The sequence below is a fragment of the Ambystoma mexicanum genome, chromosome 2q, assembly GCF_040938575.1.
Source record: "Ambystoma mexicanum isolate Mex_15411 chromosome 2q, UKY_AmexF1_1, whole genome shotgun sequence".
In the NCBI taxonomy this organism is placed as follows: Eukaryota; Metazoa; Chordata; class Amphibia; order Caudata; family Ambystomatidae; genus Ambystoma; species Ambystoma mexicanum.
The window spans coordinates 232908822-232931149 of record NC_090924.1 but is presented as its reverse complement, the minus strand read 5'-3'; the positions used below and the strand labels follow the sequence as shown (position 1 = coordinate 232931149).

The following is a 22328-nucleotide window of genomic DNA, read 5'->3' as shown; positions in this document are numbered from 1 at the left end:
TTACACTGCTGTCAACCGACTACACTATGCAACTACCTTGGCTTGGTCAGTTATCAACTGACATCTTCTATACTGTAACCAGAAAGCATTGATGTAGCTATGTAACCTATGCCGTGATACTCTAGGGTTTGGGCATATGATCAAATTTAATAAAGATTACTTACCGTTGAGAAAGAACCTTCACCTAGGATTTTGCCCAACTTGAAGTCCTCCGGACGCTTCTTTCGAGGCTGTGTAGGTTGAGGTCCAGAATGCTGTAAGGAATTCGAAGAAGAGCGTGCCTCTGCTGCAGTGCCATCCATGGCAGAGCCTTGACTGGAACCACAGGACAGGAGGAGAGATGGAGTGCTCAAATCTGTTGGATTTCTCACCATTGATGGAGATGAGCAAGAACATCCGACCAGGCTAGTTGGAATGGGAACAGCATCATACTGAAATAGAAAGTAATTTGAGAAAAACATTACAAGGCATGTTTTAAACTGGTGTATACTGCACAATCCAAATAAAAATCTAGAAACAGGATTTAATAGGTTTTATTTTGCTGTACTACCCTAATGCGACCTCGCTCCTGTAAAAGACATTTTCCACTGAGCTGAGATAATGGCAGGAGGAAAAATGCATTTCTCTGCGTCCTGTGACAAATCTCAGAATCTAGTCACTGCTTCCATGGGGGCACCCCTTCCCGTGATGTCAGAGAGGTGAGGCTGCTACTCGATAGTCCCCCTAGGGGTGGTACTCAGTGGGTGGATCTCATGGGAGGAGAAGCCCCGTGTGTGACAAGTGACAACTATTGTCAGAGAATGCTGTATTCATCTAATCCCTATACTTTTCCTGCACGCCACTCTCCACCCGTCTGCCTATCCCATATGCTTCTCTAACATACAGAAAGTAGAGAGGACTGAGACAAGGAATAACAGGGGTAACTATAATGAGGACCGAACACAGGAAAGGGTGAACAGGGGGAGGAGGCGCGGATCCGCAGGGATCACTCGGGAGAACTTACTTGAACTGTCTAGCTTACTTACCCGAATGTCAGATGCTCCGGAGAGGAACGCGAGGATGACCGAGGCTCGCAGACAGGGATAGCAAGATTAGAACCAAGCGTGGAGACGCAGAAGGGGCGGTCTCCATCGGCCCTGCTGAGAAAAGCGTGAGGCTGGCTGCAGGAAGCGCTAGCACCGCAGCCCTGGCAGAACAAGCGGTCTGGAGGGATGGGAGATGCCGAAGAGGGCTTTAAGCCACAGAGATGCTGCACCAAGCCAAAAAGAGCCCCAGAGCATCGGCGAAGCAAAGGAGTACACAGGGAGGCCTGCGACCGACTAGAGGGCTGCAGCCAAAGGCATTTGGGTGGCTGCGCCTATGGTTGGGTGTCCCCAGACTGTGCAGGAAACCATGAAAAGCAGGGCAGAGAAGGTAACTCCTATGCAATACTAAGACACTTTACCAAGACACGCTAACAAGGGGAATGAGGCCTGGGACCCATACAAGAAAAGGATATATCAAGCAGCAAGAAGGTCCAATCTTCTTTGTTGCAGTACATGGAGGGAAGGAGACCCAGGGCCGTCACAAGAGAGAAACCATGAAGAATAATACAAAGCAACACAGAACTTGGCATGCAAGTAAACTAAGTCTGTGTTTGGGACTAAGACGTGATGGAGTAAGAAACCAGGTCTGCCCATGGGGGTCAAGGACCCACCAGAGCTTGGGAGAGCATCCAAGCCATTCTTTGTCGTGCTGTCGGTAAGAAAAGTCAGGTCTGCCAACCAGGATCAGGGACCCCAGAGACAAACTAAGCCCGACAAAGGCCAGTTGGAAAACAGACATTTTTATCCAATTGTTGAACTGTGTTATAAGCCTGAACGAGGCTTGGGAAGGGTGACATTGCCCCAACATTAGAGGAACTGATAAACCCAGAACTGTCTTTCTCCAGTCCAGGTGAAGGAGTCATTCCTCTTGGCTAGGAAGACCTTTCTTTGGTTTAACCTGCAGTGTGAGGGACAGAGCTAGGATTCTGACATTGGACTTTTTACTTTGGACATCCTGACTGGACTATTCGTTATTTTGATCGAGGCAGGAAAAATCCTCTAGAGTTAGAGCAAGATAGGGTTTTCTTTTTATTTTCTCACTTGAATAAAAGTTAATGTCAATCAACAGGACCACTCTGTGTCAGAGTCTTTACTTCTGAACCCTTACACTCCACTCTGTCTCCTTACAATCAAGAGATGCAGAGCAGGTCGAAGGCAATGAAAACACCTGAGCTCCACTCGACTGGTTCATGGTTCCATTGCTGTTAGAGAGTAGTTCTGTGCTCAGAAGTTGGACTCTCCAATTCAGGCAGAAATAAGTCTGCGGCAATCGCACCTGCCACAGAGCATGGCCATCCTCACTACCTGTTCAGGAATAGCATCCCTGTTAGAGGTCTAAGAAAAAAAACATTCCCCCGACCCCCCACAATTTCTTTTGATGTACGGTGTGACAGATCGACATTAGGTAGGGGAATAAGAGTGGCAGGATGCCAGTTATTTTTCATTCCTTTGGAGTAATAGGAAGGGGGGGGGGGGGGGGGGGACAGGAAATCCCTATATTGTGGGGACAGACATTGCAAAGTTGCAGAAGTTTAACTATATAGATACACGTTATATATACACTTGGAACCCTTTGGGGAACTATATCCCCCAATGTCCACCCACTGACAATTCTCTCTTTCCCATGTCGTTTTACAATTGCAGTCTCAGACGGCAGCACAAAAGACAACCAATCCAGCGTAAAACAGCCAGACGAAGTCCACGCTTTGAACACAATAAAGAACAAGTTATTTACCTGCAACTGTTGTTCTCCAGCATGGGTCTGGAATGGTTTCACATGCTCATGATTATTCCCCGTCGTCAGGCTGGCAATCCTCGGTAAAGAAAACAAAAAAGTTTCAAGTTTTGTTTCTGAACGGTCTTTCTCCTAATAACCAATCACTGGATCATACTGTCCCCAGCCAATGACTGCCCTCTACCTAAGCCCCTCCTCTGGCAGCCATCTTCAGATTTGGTAGCACGTTAAGTGGCAGTAGGACCAAGAGAAGAACCGCAGAGGGGTAGGCGGGAGGGTTTGTATGTGAATGCATACCAGACACATGCTTGAGAACAACAGTTACAGGTAAGTAATTTGTTCCTTCTCCAGCATGGGGTCTGGCATGGATTCACATGCTCATGAATAAAGAATACATAGCAGTACACACATGCACAACCACAGGCGGTGGCAAGGCTCAACATTAAGCATATCAACATTTAAACATTAGGCATCTCTTACCTCCTCACCAGGCTCACCTTCCAAGCGAACAGGTTGCGCAGCACTGCTTGGTCGACCTTGGACTCCTCCCTGGACTCCCGGTCGACGCAGTATAATTTCTTGAAGGTGTGCGTCAACCTCCACGTAGCCACCCTGCAGATGTCCAGCAGGGGCACACCAGACGGGAACGCAGTAGTTGCAGCGATTGCTCTGGTCGAATGGGCTCTCGGACGGCCAGGCAACGGTCGGTTTGCCAACCGGTGACAATGGGTGATGCAGCCAGAGAGCCACCTGGAAATGGAAGCCTTGGCGGGGGCCTTCCCTTGGTTCACAGGTCCAAAGTTCACAAACAGCTGTGACGTCTTCCGAAAACTCTTTGTGCGGTCCACGTAGAACTTCAGCGCTCTAGCCACATCCAGCGAGTGCAAAGTCCTCTCAGCCGGCAACGGGAAGAAAACAAGGGCTCGTTGAGATGGAAGTCCAACGGCACCTTGGGCATGAAGGAGGGGTGCGTCCTTAGCGCCACCCTTGTCTCGTGGAATGTCAAGTAAGGTGGCTTACAAGAGAGGGCCTGAATCTCTCTCACTCATCGTGCGGAGGGGATAGCCACAAGAAACGCCGTCTTCCACGATACAAACTTCAGCTGTGCCAAATGCATAGGCTCGAACGGGGGACCCATGAGCCTAGTCAGCACCACATTGGGCTCCCACGCCGGGCCGGAGCCTTCACCAGCGGGAATGAACGGAAAAGTCCTTTAATCCCTTAACGAGGCGGTGGGACCACAATGACGACCACCCCGGGAAATTGCCGCCAGATGAACCTTGATGGACTAACCTTGCCTTGGCCAGTGACAGAAAATACGGCAGCACCTGCAGGGCCGTAATCCATAGAGTCGAGCTTCTGTGCACAGCACCAGACGGCGAACCTCTTCCACTTATGGCCGTAGCATTTCAGTGTCGACGAAGCCCTGGCCTTGGCAAGCACCTCCTTGCAGGCCACCGGAGGATTGTAACCACCAAACTCTAGTGCTGCAGGAGCCGGGCCTGCAAGTTCAGCGACCCTGGGTCGTGGTGCAGAATCGCACCTCCTTCCCTGGCGAGAACATCTGCGTCTGCCAGAAGCTTGATTGGAGGGTACGCTGACATGTCCAGAAGGTCCGGGTACCATATCTGCCTCGGACACGCTGGTGCGACGAGGATCACCCTGCACCGGGACTGTCTGAGTTGACTGATGAGTCGCAGAAGCAACAGCAACGGGGGAAACGCATAGAGGAACAGGCCGTGCCAGAGGAAGGAGAATGCATCCCCCACGCTCCCCGGCTGTGGAAGCCTGCTGGCGAAACCTCCGGCACTTGGTGTTCGTCGCTGTCGCAAACAGATCGATCTGGGGATTGCCCCATCGTCGAAACAGTAGATCCAACCGATCCTGCCGAAGCTCCCACTCGTGAAAATAGCGCAACTCACTGCTGAGTGAGTCAGCGACAGTGTTCTTCTCTCCTGCCAGATGAAAGGGTACCAGGAACATCCTCTGGGCAGCGTCCCAGTGCCATAGATCCTGCGCTTCCTTGGAGAGCCGGGGATTTGGTGCCCCCCTACTTCCGAATGTAGAACATCGTGGTGGTATTGTCAGTGAAGACCCACCACTGAATCGTTCAGCTGAATGTCTCGTTGAGGGCGAGCTTATCCTCGAAGCTTCCCGATACCTGGATCCAACGGTCGTCGAGGAACTCTTGCAGTGGCCGCATCCGCAGCCTGCACAGCCGAACAAGGTAGATGCAAGACATCATGCCGAGCAGGGACTTGATGGACCTCACCCTGGCAACTTCCATGGTCAACAGCCATTGTACCTTGTCCAGGATGGCCTTTATCCTGTCCTCCAACGGCGAAGCCAGGCGCGACACCATGATGAGCCTGGACCCCAGAAACCGGGCATCCTGCGATGGCACCAAGCAGGACTTTGCATAGTTTATCGAGAACCCCAGGTATGTGAGGAAGCGGACAGTCCTCGCTGTATGCTCGACAGCAAGTTCCCTTGACTTCGCTCGGATGAGCCAATCGTCCAGGTAGGGGTAGACGTGGACCCCCTGTAGGCACAGCCACGCCACCAGACATGTGAAGACCCTTGGCGCTGACTTTAGCCCGAAGGTAAGGGCCTTGAATTGATAGTGTTGCCCCTGGACCATGAAGCATATCGATTCCCCTTGTGTATGGGGATGTGAAAATAAGTATCCTCCAGGTCCAGCGACGACAGGAGATCCCCTTCCTCCAGTTGTCCCAGCACGTGTTGGATGGTGACCACCCGAAACTTCTTGGATTTGATGTATTTGTTGAGGCGGCGGAGATCAAGGATGGGCCGCCAACCACCGGTCTTTTTCCTGACGAGGAAATACCGCCAGTACACTCCGGAGCCCCGCAGCCTCTTTGGGACGAGTTCTATTGTGCCCTTTCTCAGCATTGCTTGTAGCTCTAAGAGCAGTTGTGGGATGTGAATTTCTTGCCTGGCCACTGATGGAACGTGGGGACACTTCCTTTGGAACTCCAGGATGTGTCTGTGGGCCAGGGCGTCCAGCACCCAACGGTCGGTGGAGATGGACTTCCAGATGCCGAAGTTCGCCAGCCGGCCTCCCACCAGGGTGCTCATGTGGGGGCCCAGACATCACGGCCAGTTTAGTCCTGCTTCGTTGTGGATGACCCACTCTGGGGGCCTTGGCAATGACTATTTCCTCCGGCTTTGCTGCGGCCCCTGTAGGCTTCCTGGGCTAAGGAACGGGAGGGTTGACGGTACGAAGAGAAGTTGTCACTGAATCCTTTGGAGGCACCATGGGACTTGCCTCCGCAGGCCCGAAAGGACGGCAGTCGCTGTTGGAGTGTGCCCAGGGCACGAGCCATCTCGGTACCTGCCTTGATGGCTTAAAGAGATTCGTCCACTGTCTTGCATAACAAGTTGTCCCCGTCGAAGGGCATGTCCAATACCCTTGGTCTGGACGTCCTGATGGGAATTGGTGGCCTTCGGCCGTGGCCACCATGATGGAATGGTCCGATGCCACCTCGCCTTCTTGTAGTATTTCAAGGGCCTCGGCCCTCTTGTTGTCTGGAAGGAAGTCCAGGAGGGGCGATTTTAAACCAAAGCTCCATGTCATAGTGGGCCACTATGGCGAGAGCGTTGGACGCCTTAATGGTCGTTGCCGCCGACGAGATGACCCGTTGTCCCATGGCATCTAGCTTCTTTCCCTCGCCGTCTGCTGGGGAAGTGGAAGTTGATGCCGCCAACCCTGCAGATTTCTTGCTGGCTGCCGTTTATACCACTGAGTCCGGGGACGGCAGAGATCTGAGACACTTCGGTGCAGAGTTTGGCACCCTGTATTTCTTCTCGTACCGGTCTCTGTCGGGGCCGAGGACGGGTTCTTCAGGAGGGACAGTCCTTTGACCCAAATTTCGTCCAACAGCAGAATCGAGAGCACAGTCTTCCTCTTGGCCTCTCGGTGCTAATAAAGATATCCCTCGTTCTGTTCCTCGGGGGTTCCGTTGAAATAGCTCCGAGGCCATAGAGATCATGGCATCGAACAAGCCAATCATCGGGTGGAGAAGCCCTGGGTAACAGTGACGGGAGGTCCGTTCTGTCGTTGTCCGTCCCAGTTGTCTACCTCTCGTCCCTCGGCAGATGGGATGGAGGTGAAGGAAGGCAGGGTGGAGGCGGATGGACTCTTCTCCGCTTAGGCGGTGGGTCCCCTGATGGTCCAGGCGCCGCTGGATCGCCCGTCAGGGGCCCAGGCATCCTTGTCCTTATCTCTGAATACAAGGTGTGCAGAGCTTGTAGGATGTCCGTCGACATGTCAGTCGGTGGTGGCAGCGGTTGCGTCGGCAGCAGCGTGGTGTGCTCCGGTTCCTCACCGTCCTGCCACCCCTCATCAGTTCCCTCGTCACTTTCCACGTCCGCCTCGTAGGGGTCCTTTCCGAAGGACCTGGCCTCGACGAAGTTCTTGTCTGTCTTCAGGCCCGAAAGCTCCTCCTCGGAGGAGATATCCGAGTCCGGCACGACTATCGTGCCCCCCCTCGGGGAGCTTGTCATCGTCTTCACTGAAGTCTTCTCAATGGGCAGGAAAGATTATTTCATCCGAGTGGGCAGGGAAAGTCTCATCTTGGGGGTCGTCTCCACTGGGAACTCATCTGCGGCCTTCGCCAGGGACGCCACCACTCCCTCGATAGATGCCTTAGCCTGGTGAACCTGGGCGTTCACGACCTTGGGCGCACCCAAGGCCTTCACCATGGGGGGGGTGTCAACACCTCGCTCCCCCTTGGCTTTCTCTGTCAGAATCGGACAGGCCTTCTCCAGAAGCTTACCCGGGTGGTCTGACTCCCTTTTCTTCGCTGAGCCAGAGTGTTATCTCGTGGTTGACGGCATTGGCGATGCTGCGCCCGTCCTGGCTGCCGCGGAGCCCGTACCAATGGTGCTCCTGGTGCCCGCGGACTCGCTGTGCACTGCCTTATGTTGGGTCCCTGTCGTCTGACCACTCAGATTCTCTCTTGGGAGAAGTATGCTGCCGGGGAGAAGTATGCTGCCGGGGAGAAGTATGCTGCCGGGGAGAAGTATGCTGCCGGGGAGAAGTATGCTGCCGGGGAGAAGTATGCTGCCGGGGAGAAGTATGCTGCCGGGGAGAAGTATGCTGCCGGGGAGAAGTATGCTGCCGGGGAGAAGTATGCTGCCGGGGAGAAGTATGCTGCCGGGGAGAAGTATGCTGCCGGGGAGAAGTATGCTGCCGGGGAGAAGTATGCTGCCGGGGAGAAGTATGCTGCCGGGGAGAAGTATGCTGCCGGGGAGAAGTATGCTGCCGGGGAGACGTATGCTGCCGGGGAGACGTATGCTGCCGGGGAGACGTATGCTGCCGGGGAGACGTATGCTGCCGGGGAGACGTGTGCTGCCGGGGAGACGTGTGCTGCCGGGGAGACGTGTGCTGCCGGGGAGACGTGTGCTGCCGGGGAGACGTGTGCTGCCGGGGAGACGTGTGCTGCCGGGGAGAAGTGTGCTGCCGGGATCTTAGCCTGCAGCCACTCGGCGAGCCACTTGCGACGGTCCTTCATAGTGCGTGGAACCATGTCCTTGCAGAATGCACAGGCCTCCTCCATGTGTGAGCTGTCCGAATGTAGGCAATAAAGGCACAGGGAGTGCCCATCGTCCAGGAAGATGTTCCGCAGCCCGCAACCTGGGCAGATCCTGAACAGAGGAGTCGAGTCTCCTTTATCCTCGGCCATGTCCACGCGGTGTAGGCCTCCAAGAATCTTCTGGAATCCTCCAAGAAGTGAACTCAACGATAAATCGCCCTTGAGAGGCGTAGAATGTTCTGAAAAACGGGTCCCCTTTAGTCGGCTGATGGATCGATGGAGCTTGAGGCTCGATTGACCGAAAAACAGAGCAAAACTCTTAGAGAAAAAATAAAAATAAATAAAAATCGCAAAACACAGTAAAAGCTCAAGAGCTATAGCACGAGGACTCCCAACACTTGAACATGCGGTAAAGATCTGAAGATGGCTGCCAGAGGAGGGGCTTAGGTAGAGGGCAGTCATTGGCTGGGGGTAGAAAGACCCAGAGACCAGTGATTGGTTATTAGGAGAGAGACAGTTCAGAAATGAAAAACTGATTTTTTCTTTACTGAGAATTCCCAGCCTGACGGCAGGGAATATTCATGAGCATGTGAATCCATGCCAGACCCCATGCTGGAGAACTACTTCTTATGGGCTACTGGTAGCAAAAGTAGGCTTCAAAGTTTAGACTCACACAACCATTGTCGAGTGATAATTCACAATTGGCAAATAAGTAATTGTTTACTTAGTGCATGCAGAGAACTCAAGAGCCAGCAAATATGAATGCTCGAAGCTTGCAACTTGCAATTTTTACTTCTGGCAAAGGTGACAGAATTTAAAGCAGCCTGCATTGTACACAAAGTAATCTGTAAACTGGGCCTAGATTTACTTCTCCCTAAATTCGCTGTAAATTAACTCTATACACCCTGCAAGCGAAGTCGATCCTCTGCGTTACAGAAATCGGGGGATTTTAAATACTTCTGCATGCACCCACCAAGGTCATCTATTGGCTACACCAATTTGGATGGAGTCGTTACTGCTTGCAGCAGAGGGGGCCAGAGAGGAGGCTTAGGACATGGATGATACGTTCTCAGCACTCTATTGTTTACAACGGGATCTCCCTGCTTTTTCCAGCCATAGAGATAAAAAACATTGCATTTTTAGCTTGAATATTAGTTCAAAACAGAAAGAATTGTTGCCATACAAGAGAACAATACAATCACTAGCTCAAGACAGGATTAGTGTTGCTTGATTGGAGAAATGGAAGCAGGATGGAACGTTGCAACAATAAGCCACCACCTCTCCATGGTTTGAAGATTAATTCAAATGCCTGCAAAGGAGGGCCAGTAAAATATCCTGAAGCTAAAAAGGTTATATGATTCAGAACACCATGGTGTTCATGACCAGCAGGTATTCAAGAAAAACAGAACATTGCATTGATTGTTTCACTAGTGACTTCGATCACCCAAGAACGATGTATTTTATCTAGTTGCATTTCTCCAAATCGGACACCACTATTTCTTGGAGTTAAGTGAGCACTATATGAGAGCCATTATAATGAAAAGGCTAGGAAATAAAAGAAATAAAAACAGTAGTGAAAGACAATAAAACATCCTCCAGTGGCATGCAGCATCCAAGTTCATTGCAGATAAGGTGTTTGGTAAGGTGCACGTCTTTGTAAAAGATATCAATGCTGACACTCGATTGTGTCATTTTAAGAAGGAAAATAAGGAGATGGCAACCATGACATTATGCAGCAAAATGCAAATCACTACATGTTAGGTGGTGCAAATGAATTTAGCATTACTTGAAACATTTTGGAGGCCATGAAAGATAGTCTCATGGCGAGATGATGCAAATGTCGAGATTGTTATTGAAGATTGGCTATTATTGCAGAAATATCTGGGGCGGCACACATGCAGTACTGTGTTGATAAAGGTCAACACTGGAAAACCAACATAAGTAAGAACTTGACTTGAAAGCACATAGTGAAAAACGATATTACAGACTTTAACCCACTCCCCCCTTTGCATTCCTCACAACGGTGTTTCAATGAGAAAAGTTTGCAAGCACATCTTTTGAAAGGTCTTTCCAGCAGGCATCAACATTTGCACTCGCCACTAGCCATTGATGAGTGGCAATGGACTCTTGGGGAGTAAGAAAAGGCGAGCTGTGGAGATTGCACCAAGCAATGGCTATGTAGCCTCGCTAGTAGCATTCAACATTTTTACCCTTACTTTTCTGAACATCTGATATAATGTAAGCCTTGAACAGAGAAATCACAATAGTAACAATGTAGTTCACTCAGGGCCCTAAAATGGGCAATTCAGTAAACTGGTCCCATCCTAGCGCGAAACCAGTGAGATTTCAAAAAAGCTTCTGAAAAACCAGTATTTAAGTCCAGAGAAAGAAAGCCATGCAGACTACTGGAGGTACATTAGATGGGCCTTCTATTAAAGAATTCTCAGAGGAGCCTCAATTTCCATTAGGTTATAATGGCAACATCTGACAGATCCATAATGTTTCATGTTTGAAATATAATTATGACGACACTCATTTTAAAAAGAAACCACTAAATATGTATAACTTCGAATACGAAGTAAAGCAGGGGTACTACGATCAATAAAAAGTTAAAAGTACTTTTCAAACATGTTTTCATCATCTGTTCTAGTGAAGTACAATGGCAAAAAATCAACAACAAAAAAAAAAAAAACACAAACGGCTGGGTCTTCCCCTGAAAATATAGCCCAAAATATAAAGTATGAACATGATATCGCATACAGAAATAGCCAACATACAAATACAAATCATCTACCAGTACACATCAAACATTGCACGATTACAATTTAGAACCAAAATGCACTGTCAGAACTAGTTACTATAATCATGGTTAAACGCTGTGGACCACAAACACCAATACTGTGGATCACAAACACGGATACTGTAAACACCTCCCTAAGAGTTCTTGTAGAAGGTTTAATTAATACTCTTATAAAAAGGGAGCTAAAGTGAGGCAATCAGAACGTTGTCTGTCTGTGAGAAGTGGACTCTGAAAAGGATCTCACACCCTACATGCCCTTACGTTCTGCATGACAGAACCTCCATTTGTAAAGAATTGAACTCTACTATGTTGGTTTGAAAGTAACCCTCTCCAAGGACCATTAGATTTACGTGTATAATTTTGTACCACTGTTGCATCACATCAGTACAGAATTTGAGTAGATCCTGAATGACCCATTGGCTATCCTACCCACTCTCCAGCTTAACACAAGGTTCTCCTTGTACAGGAATATTTTTCCATTGGGATTATTAATACGAGACCATCCAATTGCAAAGTGCAATGATCTGTGCAGCATTTTAAGAGTTGTCTCTTTTAAAACGTTAAGAGCAATTAACCTCCGGGGGAAAATGCATATATTTGCAGCGCACACATACACAAATTAGTCAAACTGGACTTAGCAAATGCAGGATTCGGTTTCCTACATAAGAGTCTTATGCTGATCTCTGTAGGCAGTCCACTTCCAAACGGATTTCCCCTCATGCCCGTTTTTACTTCATGACTGATCAATCCATATTATTTGATTTCCTCATGGCAGGCTTTCATATCCTCTTTGGAAATTGCATGTGTTGTTATCTCGAACGTTTTTATGTAATCATCCATGGTTTTATACAGTAATTGCCTTTCCCTCATTTAGCTGATGCAAGTTTGACGGTCCAAGCGCTTTTTAAAAAAATGTAATACTACAGTGGTTTCATATACAATTATACTGGGGGGTATGTCCCTGTAGTTCATAACTACCAGAGGGCGTTCGACTGACATGATAAAAAAACTCCTTTAGTTAAATGCTACGAATCAATTGTTTTATGCCCCATCCTGTATCCCTTTTCCGCCACTGTTCAGTTTCTGTGGGTCCAGCATTGCAGTGGGTGGGGACTGAACTAAAGAAAGCAGGTTCACCCTCCATCTGGCGCTACCCCCAACAAGGAAAAAAAAATAACTGGCAGAGAAAATACCATATCCCTCTGCCTTGCTGTCATAGCAATGGATTTTGGAATCCATAATAGTCGGGCGTCCGACTGTTTTCCCCACATGTATCTGGGGTTGGAGCCTCCTCCTCCAAAGTTTGCAATACCTGCTGCGCCTCCTGGCCACCGATCATCTGTATCGCCCCTCTCAAATGACAAAGCAAATGGGAATGACCAGCGACATCATATCCCCTTCTCCGTCAGCCATTCTGTGAGAGGGCGACAGTCTCTTCAGCAGGACAAAGTGAGTCCTGAAAGGTCCTGCAACACTTTAACAGAGCCCCTCTCGTATTGGACATTCCCCCATGCGCTTTGCCCTCTCCAGGTCTTCCATCTTCTTCCTTTACATGAGGAAATGGACAACAAACGATCTCGGGACTCTGCCCCCTCCGCCTCCTCTGTGGGCCCGAGGAAAAGGGCATTAAATCAGGCCCTGCACCTTTCTTCCCAAATCCTCAGCTGTCTCCACCCTCTTCAGGCCTAAAATGTGCAGATTGTAGCAATGCTCCCTATTTTCGATGTTGTCAAGCTTCAAAAGGTTATCCTCCTCCCGCGTTTCCAAGTCTGTGAACCTAGCTTCGTACTTCATGTCCAGGAGGTCCAATTGCAAATGATTTTTCACCATCCCTTCCAGCTTGTTCACCTTTTCCTTGAGGTCACAGATGGAGGCCTGAATATCACTCCTGATGGCCTTGATCTCCTGGATAATCTCTTCCAGGTCCTCTCTCGTTAGGTGGGGCGTACCGCCCCCTTCCTCCATTTCTCCCCATCTGCCCAGCAGATTCCTTGTATCCTTCTTGGGCTCCCTTCGGTAGCGCTGCAGGGACTGAACCCCCGTGGGCGCACTCTTCTGTCCCCACCAGTGCCCCTTGCTTCTCTCGGACATCCACTCGCCCTTTCCCACAATCCTCCACACTCGTGGAGAAAAACAGAGGGATGGCACGCCACTCACCTTGCTCCACTCTCGCCGCCAATGCTGGGCACCAACCTCCTGCGCACTTCCTTTCAAGCCTTATGCATGTATTGCCCCACCCCTCCTTTTAAACAGTCTCACTACGGGCCTCCCACTGCCAGGTCCCCAGCAGGCCTCCTCATTCTCCCACTCTTAGTATGGAGGTCAATACGTGGGCCAGCACAGTCTCATCAACCCTTTCCCAGAGACGGTTGTCCCCGTAGCTCCCAACCGGGTCAGCTGGTCAACCAACAGCAGCCCTATTCCACAACATACTCACCACAGTGGAGCCGTCACACGCCCGCAATATCGTCCCCTCTGCCAAAGCCGTCCTCCCCCTTAACCTGCCGCATACAGCCACACCAGTCTCCACACTAGTAATCTGCTGTGGGGAAGCTCCGGCCAACCCCATGCCCCGCAGTACCAGCCGCTCCTCCTGGGCTGCCTACACACCAGTTGGCAGTTGCTCACCGGGCCGGCCTTCCAATATCCCCTGGTCCTCACCGGAGGGGTGCTCAGGTACAGGCATGGCACTGGCCAACGGCTGGGTGGCCCGAAGCAGTGCAGTCCAAGCACAAGCACTGGCCATTGGTCCCCAGTACTCCCCCCTCGGCTCTCTGCGGAGAGAGAACACTTTCCTGCTCTGGGGAGGAAGACCAATCCCAACATAAATGACGGTATTCAGCGGAGCTCTCTATTATGCAGCCATCTTGGTCTGTGTCCCCCTGGTGGTCTCCGCAAAAATATTTTGAGTCAACCCAATTACAAATTTCCGTTTGGATGCAAGATCTGAAGATGTATCCACATAAAGCCAATTTTTATAATTCGTTTTTGCAGTTGCTAAACCTGCTTTTTTCTCCACTTGGGTCAACAGAAGGTTTCTCTTCTGCGTTTGTGCATTTAATAGGCATCTTTTTTTTTTCAACGAAGGTCCATAGGCACTCCCGATTTAACCATATACGGTCCAGCAATAATATGTCTTTATTCCAAAGGCCAGACAAAGTCCATCACTACCTTTGTATCCCAGTAAGCAGATCGCATAATGTCCCCATATGTCAGAATACCCTTTGCAAGGGACACATTAAAACTCTCCCTATTATTGGTTGTCCACTTAAGACAATTACCCTTTAAGTTAACCACTGGATTAAAGCACATCTTATCCTGTTTTTGCAGTGCCCCTGTTACATTGCATGGTGAATTATCTCCACTCTACAAACTTCTAGTTTAGGAGATCCTGCAGAAATAATCTCACTGACAAAAGAGAAGTCAATACAACATTTGTCCAAGTGTGAGCAGTCCCATTCACTTAATTGGCTAGTGGCATCAGGTCATATTCTGCAAACAAGTCATACCATTACCTACCTTTCTTTTTAGATACTCTGGTGGCTTTGCCACCATTGCTGTAAAGACTGGAGGGGGTGTCTGTACTTCTGCTCTCTATGTGGCAGAGGAGAGGCACAGAGGACCCGAGCCAAGATTCTCTATTATTCGTACGTGGTCGAGCAACCTAGGCCTAGCTTCTCAGGAGGTGATGCAGGCTGGTTCTTAAGTACAGTGTAATCCCAAGCCCCCACAAAGGAATATCCACACACTGTATTAGTTAAAACACAGTCTTTATATAATTAATATTCAAGGTTATGTACACTATTACAATAACTCACTTTGTGCTCAGAAAATCAACAATGGTAAATATATACAATTCTAAAGTGGTACCACAAATATTATCAGATCTCATTAAAGTAAATCAACTATACTGTCAGAATGTCACACAGATCAAATAAAGAGGAAGCCAGCAGTAGAGAGAGGAAGGAAAGCAAGATGGTTGAAACAATAGGCAGAATACTGGCCTCTACCGTTATGCACAGTTCTGTGTGGAGATCCCCCACCCCCACCCACCTGGGCAACCTGTAAAGCAAAGATGTATCACAAGCCCAGTCCATATATTGTTCTACGAGTCTTATTTCCTTCTGCAATAGTTCTACAGCCCCAATGTACCTGGAATTGTAGCGTTCGTTGTCGGGGAATCAACTGCCCTTCTTGAGTGCCCTCCCTTTAAGGCAGGAGTCACGGGTCGAACGTCCGACGGAGAACAGGGTGAACTAAAAGCGGTGAAGTGGCAGCTTCTTTCCTAGCGGTGCTCATCGACGACGGAGCGTTGGCGTCCTGCAAGGACGAGGCATGCGGGGCACCTCGGTGACGATAGTTCTGGACCGCAAAGTGATGAAGAACTGTGGCCCAGAAAGGGCGTCAAGTCGTCTGCGTCTCTGTGGTCTTTAGGTGGTGGGAAACCCACCGGTGGATGCTCCTCAGCGCATCGACGGTCGGGCCTTCTCCAGTGGGATAAAGCGGGCGGCGATGCAGACGAGAGCGTCCTTGGCTCAAATTAGGCAAACAGGAGCACGGCGACTCCAGTCAGCGTCGACAGTGGCGAACAACAGTCAGGGCGCTTCTCTTTGGGATTCCGCAGCAGTCCCCGTCCCCGGTCGGCAGCCTGTCGTAGGTCTGTCTACCAGGGAGCTTTGGCAAAGATCAGCTGGTGCACGATGGTCCCTCGTAGCTCGGGAAGAGGGCGCCTTACCATGTCCTCTCTGGGTCAGTCCTTGGAGAAGCAGCTGCTTTCAGATCGACGAAGTAGAGCAGCAGCAATACTTCTCTTCCAGCAGGGCTTCAAGGTTAAGCTTTAGTTTCACTCCAGTTATTCGTCGTAGTGGACTTCAGCTTCTGAACACGAATTCTAGCAGTGAGAGGCCCCCAAATATACTAGTTGATCTCCCATTCATTCTGCTGGGTCACACTTGGGCAACCAATCGGTCAGAAGGGCATTCATGCAGGCAGGCATCCAATCAGGTGCATAGAGCATTCAGGCCATTCACTCCTCTCCAGACACTCAAAACACGTTATGTGTATTGGGACAAGTACCCAGCCATTCAACACTCCACACTGCATTCAGACCAGTTTCGGGCAGGGCTGTCTCAGTCATTGTGTCAAACACCAGATACTAGACACCCACAACACAGAATGCGTATTCGTCACACACTCCATTCACCCAGGTCCCCACCCACAGGGTGTAACCACAACATACAGTCACTGGGAAGGCTCCAGCCAGTCTGGCCTGGACTTCACAACACCACCATATATTGAACTTCCACCTTACAGCCAGTCAGGGGGAAGGGACGGAGCCAGGGCTTCCCAGGACATTGGGAAAACAAGGTAATAGGCAATAGAAAGCAAGAGGCCACAGGGGCCATCTTGTTTTCTATCAGGAATCAACTGATTCCAATGGCAGGGCCTGGGTATCCCAAAATGGAGGATACTCAGAGCACCTGTCAAATTCAGCAAGGAGCTGCCACCAGCCCATACCCTGCTCCGTGGGCCACACACAGGTGCACAAAAACATACACTAGGGGCACAGGGTTGTACCCCCACCCATGGGTGCCATAAGGGTATCCCATGGGTCTGTACACCAAACCAAAAGAGAGCTGCACCGCCAGGAGTCCCACATGAAGTCCTGCGCGGAAAACACAACAGATCACACGATAAAAAGCAGTAAAGGACCAGGATACGGCAGCCCTGTCCCTCCGATGCATTTCCAGCATCACAATCGCCATCCACCTCTAGGTGGTAGCAATCAGCTTTGAAATCAGCAGTAAAAACTGTACCTCCCCTACTGGACTGCAAAACCCAGCATACAAGGAAAGGACATCAGAAATTACTTTCATTAATTCAGCAGTATAACGGCCTCCAGGCAGATAATACACAGTAACCACTGAGGTTCCATTCGAACCAGAAGGAAACTTGGGTCAAACTGCTCCTAGATGATTTTCATTAACAATCACCCCACTGAATGAGACATAGCAAGGTTACATTTTGCCCCGATGCATAACCCACCACCCCCTTTGGTCGTCCTACTTTGGGAGCAGCTGATGGGCGGAAGAGCAGCCTATATCCATCCATTGCAAAGGACGCAGTCAGCCAAGTTTCGTGTAATAGGAACAAGTCCAGCTTGGAAAGCTCACCAACACCTATAGGGTTAGTTAGAAACCAATTGTAGCCACGTATGTTCCAGGAAAAACCATAGTAAAAAGGCATGGGTGGTTTAAGTGGTCACATAGGCTTCCCTCCCACCCTTTGCCATACACCATAGGCCCTGGGCATTGTCAAATTAAGAGCCTGTTTTTTTTTATTCACATGTTCAGTCACCACCGAAGCCTGGGGTACAGGAACACCATGTCCACTTCGATACCTGTACATCAGGGACTCTTCAAACACAGTGTGAGTGAAATATTGAGATCTCATAACCCAGGTCCAACAAAAACTTGGCATTCTTAGAAATACATTCAACCACAAAAGTTGACATAAAAGAAACCACAGACCAGTGCGTGCAACTGTCCACCTTAGGTTGTTCAATTCTTTTAATGTCTTCTATAGAAAGTAGTTTCAAATCGGGTATTAAATGCAACATTTCAATGAGCCAAGTACAATTCAAAAAAGGACTATTATATATGGCTCAAGCTCCACAAATTTCACATGTTTAGAGCCAACCTGGGTAACTGACTACTTGCTGGAGTGGATTATCATGAGCCTCCACCTTAGCCAGCCACTCACGCCATTTTGAACCCACACTTTCCCATGACTGACCCCTTGGAGAAGGAAATGGCACACAGTGGACAATAGGTGCAGATGGTTCCTTACCAGGGTTAGCAAGAACATCTCCCTGCGCCCACTTAGCCTTAAGTGAGGCCTCAGATCCATTGATCACACGCTCCTCAGAGCAGACCCCCCCGCAATCTGCTCCAATCTGTTATTATATCGGCCCTTAGAATGCACTTCCAGATTGGTAGTCTCCCAAAGGACAGCACCAATTTGACTGGAACATGATACAATCTGATTAGATCCGGGGAGTACTGAACTAAGAGCAGGTCATTACGGATAATAGCGAGGTGATGACCCATTGTCCATGGGACCATTCAGAAACACTTGTCTAGTTGGTCCGCCCCTCTGGTCACTCGTGACAACCCTCCCCCCCCCACCCAGTACCCCTCCAACTAATGACTGGAGCATGCAGACTACTGATATTTACAGGAGGCATTATAAATTCCACTCATTTACCTTGCTGTCTTCTTTTAGTCGTACATTTCTTCTGCTTAGGCTTGTGAGGGAACTCTGGACTTCTTAAAAGGGATTGTTCCATCTCGATCATATTATCCTCCGTCACTGCACAAACATTTCGGGTCTCCGGACCAGAATCCCTGTATTCAGTGCCACTTGTGTATTTTTGCAAAGTTAGTCATCCTTCTGCATTGACGCGCTATGTTCATTTGCAACAGACTCTCTGGCCACACGGACCGATTCAGATCAGGCCCAGTGGCCATGGTATGGGTTGCCCCAGTATCCAACATAGTTGTGCCCTTTTCTGCACTTGCCTCAATGATGACACCCACAACTAGTGATAAAATGTTCCAGCTGATCCTCTACCGCTTTTGTACCTACTAAAAATAATGCATCAAGTTTGGCCATATTCTCCTTCATGGCATCAAGCCCCCGCCATATCATTGTTTTGTCGTAATGAAGAGTGTTTATTTATAATAGTCATGCTCGTCGCTCTCTTCATCGTAATATGAATATTCAGTGGAAGAGACGGCTTCTCCGGATCAGGACTTGCCGACAAGGTCGAACTAACGATATTGTCTAGGCATATGCTTACGGGTGCCAAAGAGTTGCAGCACAAGTTAAGGCACATATTAAGAAGTGTTATGATAGGACAAGATCCCAAATCACTGCAGTTGTTGATGGGGCCGTTCTTACCATTGTTAGATGGGCCGTTAGCAGTACTCAACGTGGAATCCAAATGACATACTACATTTATATTGTCCTCCACCATCACAATCTCCTTAACTCCCTTCGTGGCTTCCATAATCTTATTTCCCCATCATAAGCCTGTTAGTTTGGTTTGCGTAGACCCTTTTTCAGCCCTTCTGTCTGTTTACTGCGGTATGTTTTTTGATCCGCCCACTCCTAGGGAGGAACTATGTGTAAGTTTCCCCGCACTAACTGACCTACTATGAAGTCCATACCTAGTCGTCTTATTACCAGAGCCAGGCATAGATGTCCTTCAATCCAATTATGTGGTGAAAGATAGGAGAGACAATTAGACTAGATCAGGGGTGCACAACTGATTTTGACAGAGGGCCGAAAGTACCCTGCATGATGACTATAGTGGGCCGAAAAGTAAATGTGGGTGGGGCGGTAGGCGTGGCGTGGCAGGAGGCTTTTTCAACCCCTAATGTTTATTAAACACTATGCCCCATGGCTCCCACCCCTCATGCAAACACTCTGCCCCAAGACACCCACTCCCCGACCAAACACTACGCCCCAAGACACCCACCCCTCATGCAAACACTACGCCCCAAGACATCCGCCCCTCATGCAAACACTACGCCCCAAGACACCCACCCCTCATGCAAACACTACGCCCCAAGACACCCACCCCTCATGCAAACACTAGGCCCCATGGCCCCCACCCCTCATGCAAACACTAGGCCCCATGGCCCCCACTACCCAACCAAACACTAGGCCCCATTGCCCCCACTCCCCAACCAAACACTAGGCCCCATGGCCCCCACCCCTCATGCAAACACTATGCCCCAAGACACCCACCCCTCATGCAAACACTACGCCCCAAAACACCCACCCCTCATGCAAACACTAGGCCCCATGGCCCCCACTCAGCAACCAAACACTATGCCCCATGGCCCCCACCCCTCATGCAAACACTATGCCCCAAGACACCCACCCCTCATGCAAACACTATGCCCCAAGACACCCACCCCTCATGCAAACACTATGCCCCAAGACACCCACCTCTCATGCAAACACTAAGCCCCAAGACACCCACCCCTCAAGCAAACACTATGCCCCATGCCACCAAGCATGCACCATGCATACATACATACTCATACAGACCCCAACCACCCCACCTCTGCATACAAACTAACAAGCATACACCATGCACCCATACAGACCCGAACCCCCCCCACCCCCAACTCAGCACACAAACCCACAAGCATACACCATGCACCCATACAGACCCCACGCCGAACTCAGCACACAAACCCACAAGCATACACCATGCACCCATACAGACCCACCCCCAACTCACCATACAAACTCACAAGCATACACCATGCACCCATACAGACCCCACCCCCAACTCACCATACAAACTCACATGCATACACCATGCATCCATACAGACCTGAACCCCCCACCCCCCAACTCACCAAACAAACTCACAAGCATGCACGCACGCATACAGACCCGACACACACCCCACCCCTGCATCTCAACATACACTGAACTTGCACACAAACACATTCAAGCAGACCCGACACACACCCCACCCCAGCATCTCAACATACACTGAACTTGCACACAAACACATTCAAGCAGACCCGACACACACCCCACCCCCGCATCTCAACATACACTGAACTTGCACACAAACACATTCAAGCAGACCCGACACACACCCCACCCCCGCATCTCAACATACACTGAACTTGCACACAAACACATTCAAGCAGACCCGACACACACCCCACCCCTGCATCTCAACATACACTAAACTTGCACCCATACACACCCGACAGACCCCCCCACCTCTGCATCTCAACATACATACAAAAACAGTAAACCCAGTCGCGACAGACACACAGACACACAGACACACAGACACACAGACACACACCTCCCCCCCCATGTACTTACCCAGACGTGCTGGAACACTGGCGAGGCTTCTGGCACTAATGCTGGCGTGGCAAGCAAGGCTGAAATGCCTACCGGCATCAAGTCTTACTGGCCACGCCAGCCGTAGTGCTGGCACTCCATTGGTGCAGCACACACGCACTAGGTGGCTCGTAGGAGCTGCGTGGTTCGTGTGCACTGAACCAATGAGGGCCAGTGTTTTGTCCGGCCCGAAAGACAACAAAGACTTTCCTAATGGAGGGGTGCCGATGCTGCTTGCGGGCCGCCCTCCATTAGGAAAGTCTTTGTTGTCTTTCGGGCCGGACAAAACGGCATGGCGGGCCGCAACTGGCCGGCGAGCCGTATGTTGTGCACCCATGGACTATATAATAGTCCAGACGGCAGGGCAGGCTCTAGATAGCAATTGCCAATTCCCTCTACCGTAGAGCCCTCCAGCTCTTTTGCTAAACTTTGGGACTTTGAACTTTTCATTTCTCTGTGTTTATTTCTTTTGGTTATGAAGTCCAGACAACTCCACAGGCAACATCTTTTCATGTGTGTGTCACAGGATCCTCAGTGCAGTGACACAGGGAAGCCTTTTCGGCTACCCCAAGGTTTAAATACCTTCTCTGGGATAAACTACATTTTCCCAGAGAAAGTAAAGTGAAACTGACTTTACTAGTCTTTTCAAATTCCTAGACCCAGCACACCCTATCTTACAACAGAGTGCTGAAGGGGTTCCCTAGTATCCCCCCGACCCCCCAGGTCTAGAAACTCATGTAGCAGTCAAATGCTACCCTTTCCTCTCGAAATGGCTGCTGGCAGTGGTTTTACAACTACCATGATTTCCCCCGACCGTGAACACTGGTAGCGTTAAATCGCAGGAGCCATGTTTTTTAAGATGGCGTCTGTGCCCCCTTTGTTTAAACAGGTCCTGGTCTCCTTTTTTCACCATTTCGTTTTGGAAAGGTCCTTCTAGAGTTTGTCTCTGCGTGCTAAACCAGGTTTGGTCCCTTGGTTCCTTTGTCTTTGACAGGCTTCAGGACTGAAGACCGCCTCTGGCGCCCAAGTGTCTGGGGTGGGCAGGAAGTGAGTGAGATACCCGAAACTCCCTGTGCTTAGTCTCCTAGGAGACCCAAATGCACTCTGGCGTGATTGGCTGGCTGACTGTCCCGCCAGGACAGCCACCCTGCTGGGCGAGTGGCAGCTAGGCTGGAATGAATGGGAGAGAACTGAATAAAAGGCGAGTC

The 22328-nt window shown here is 49.8% G+C and overlaps 1 protein-coding gene across 1 annotated transcript in view; it reads right to left on the bottom strand.

The window, feature by feature from the left end:
• PDPK1 (3-phosphoinositide dependent protein kinase 1) overlaps nucleotides 1-22328 on the bottom strand; it is a 1145521-nt gene that overhangs the window by 1024926 nt on the left and 98267 nt on the right. The window contains exon 2 of the mRNA XM_069647190.1: nucleotides 165-431. Within this exon, the coding sequence (XP_069503291.1) occupies nucleotides 165-431 (267 nt within the window). The remainder of the gene's footprint in view (nucleotides 1-164; nucleotides 432-22328) is intronic.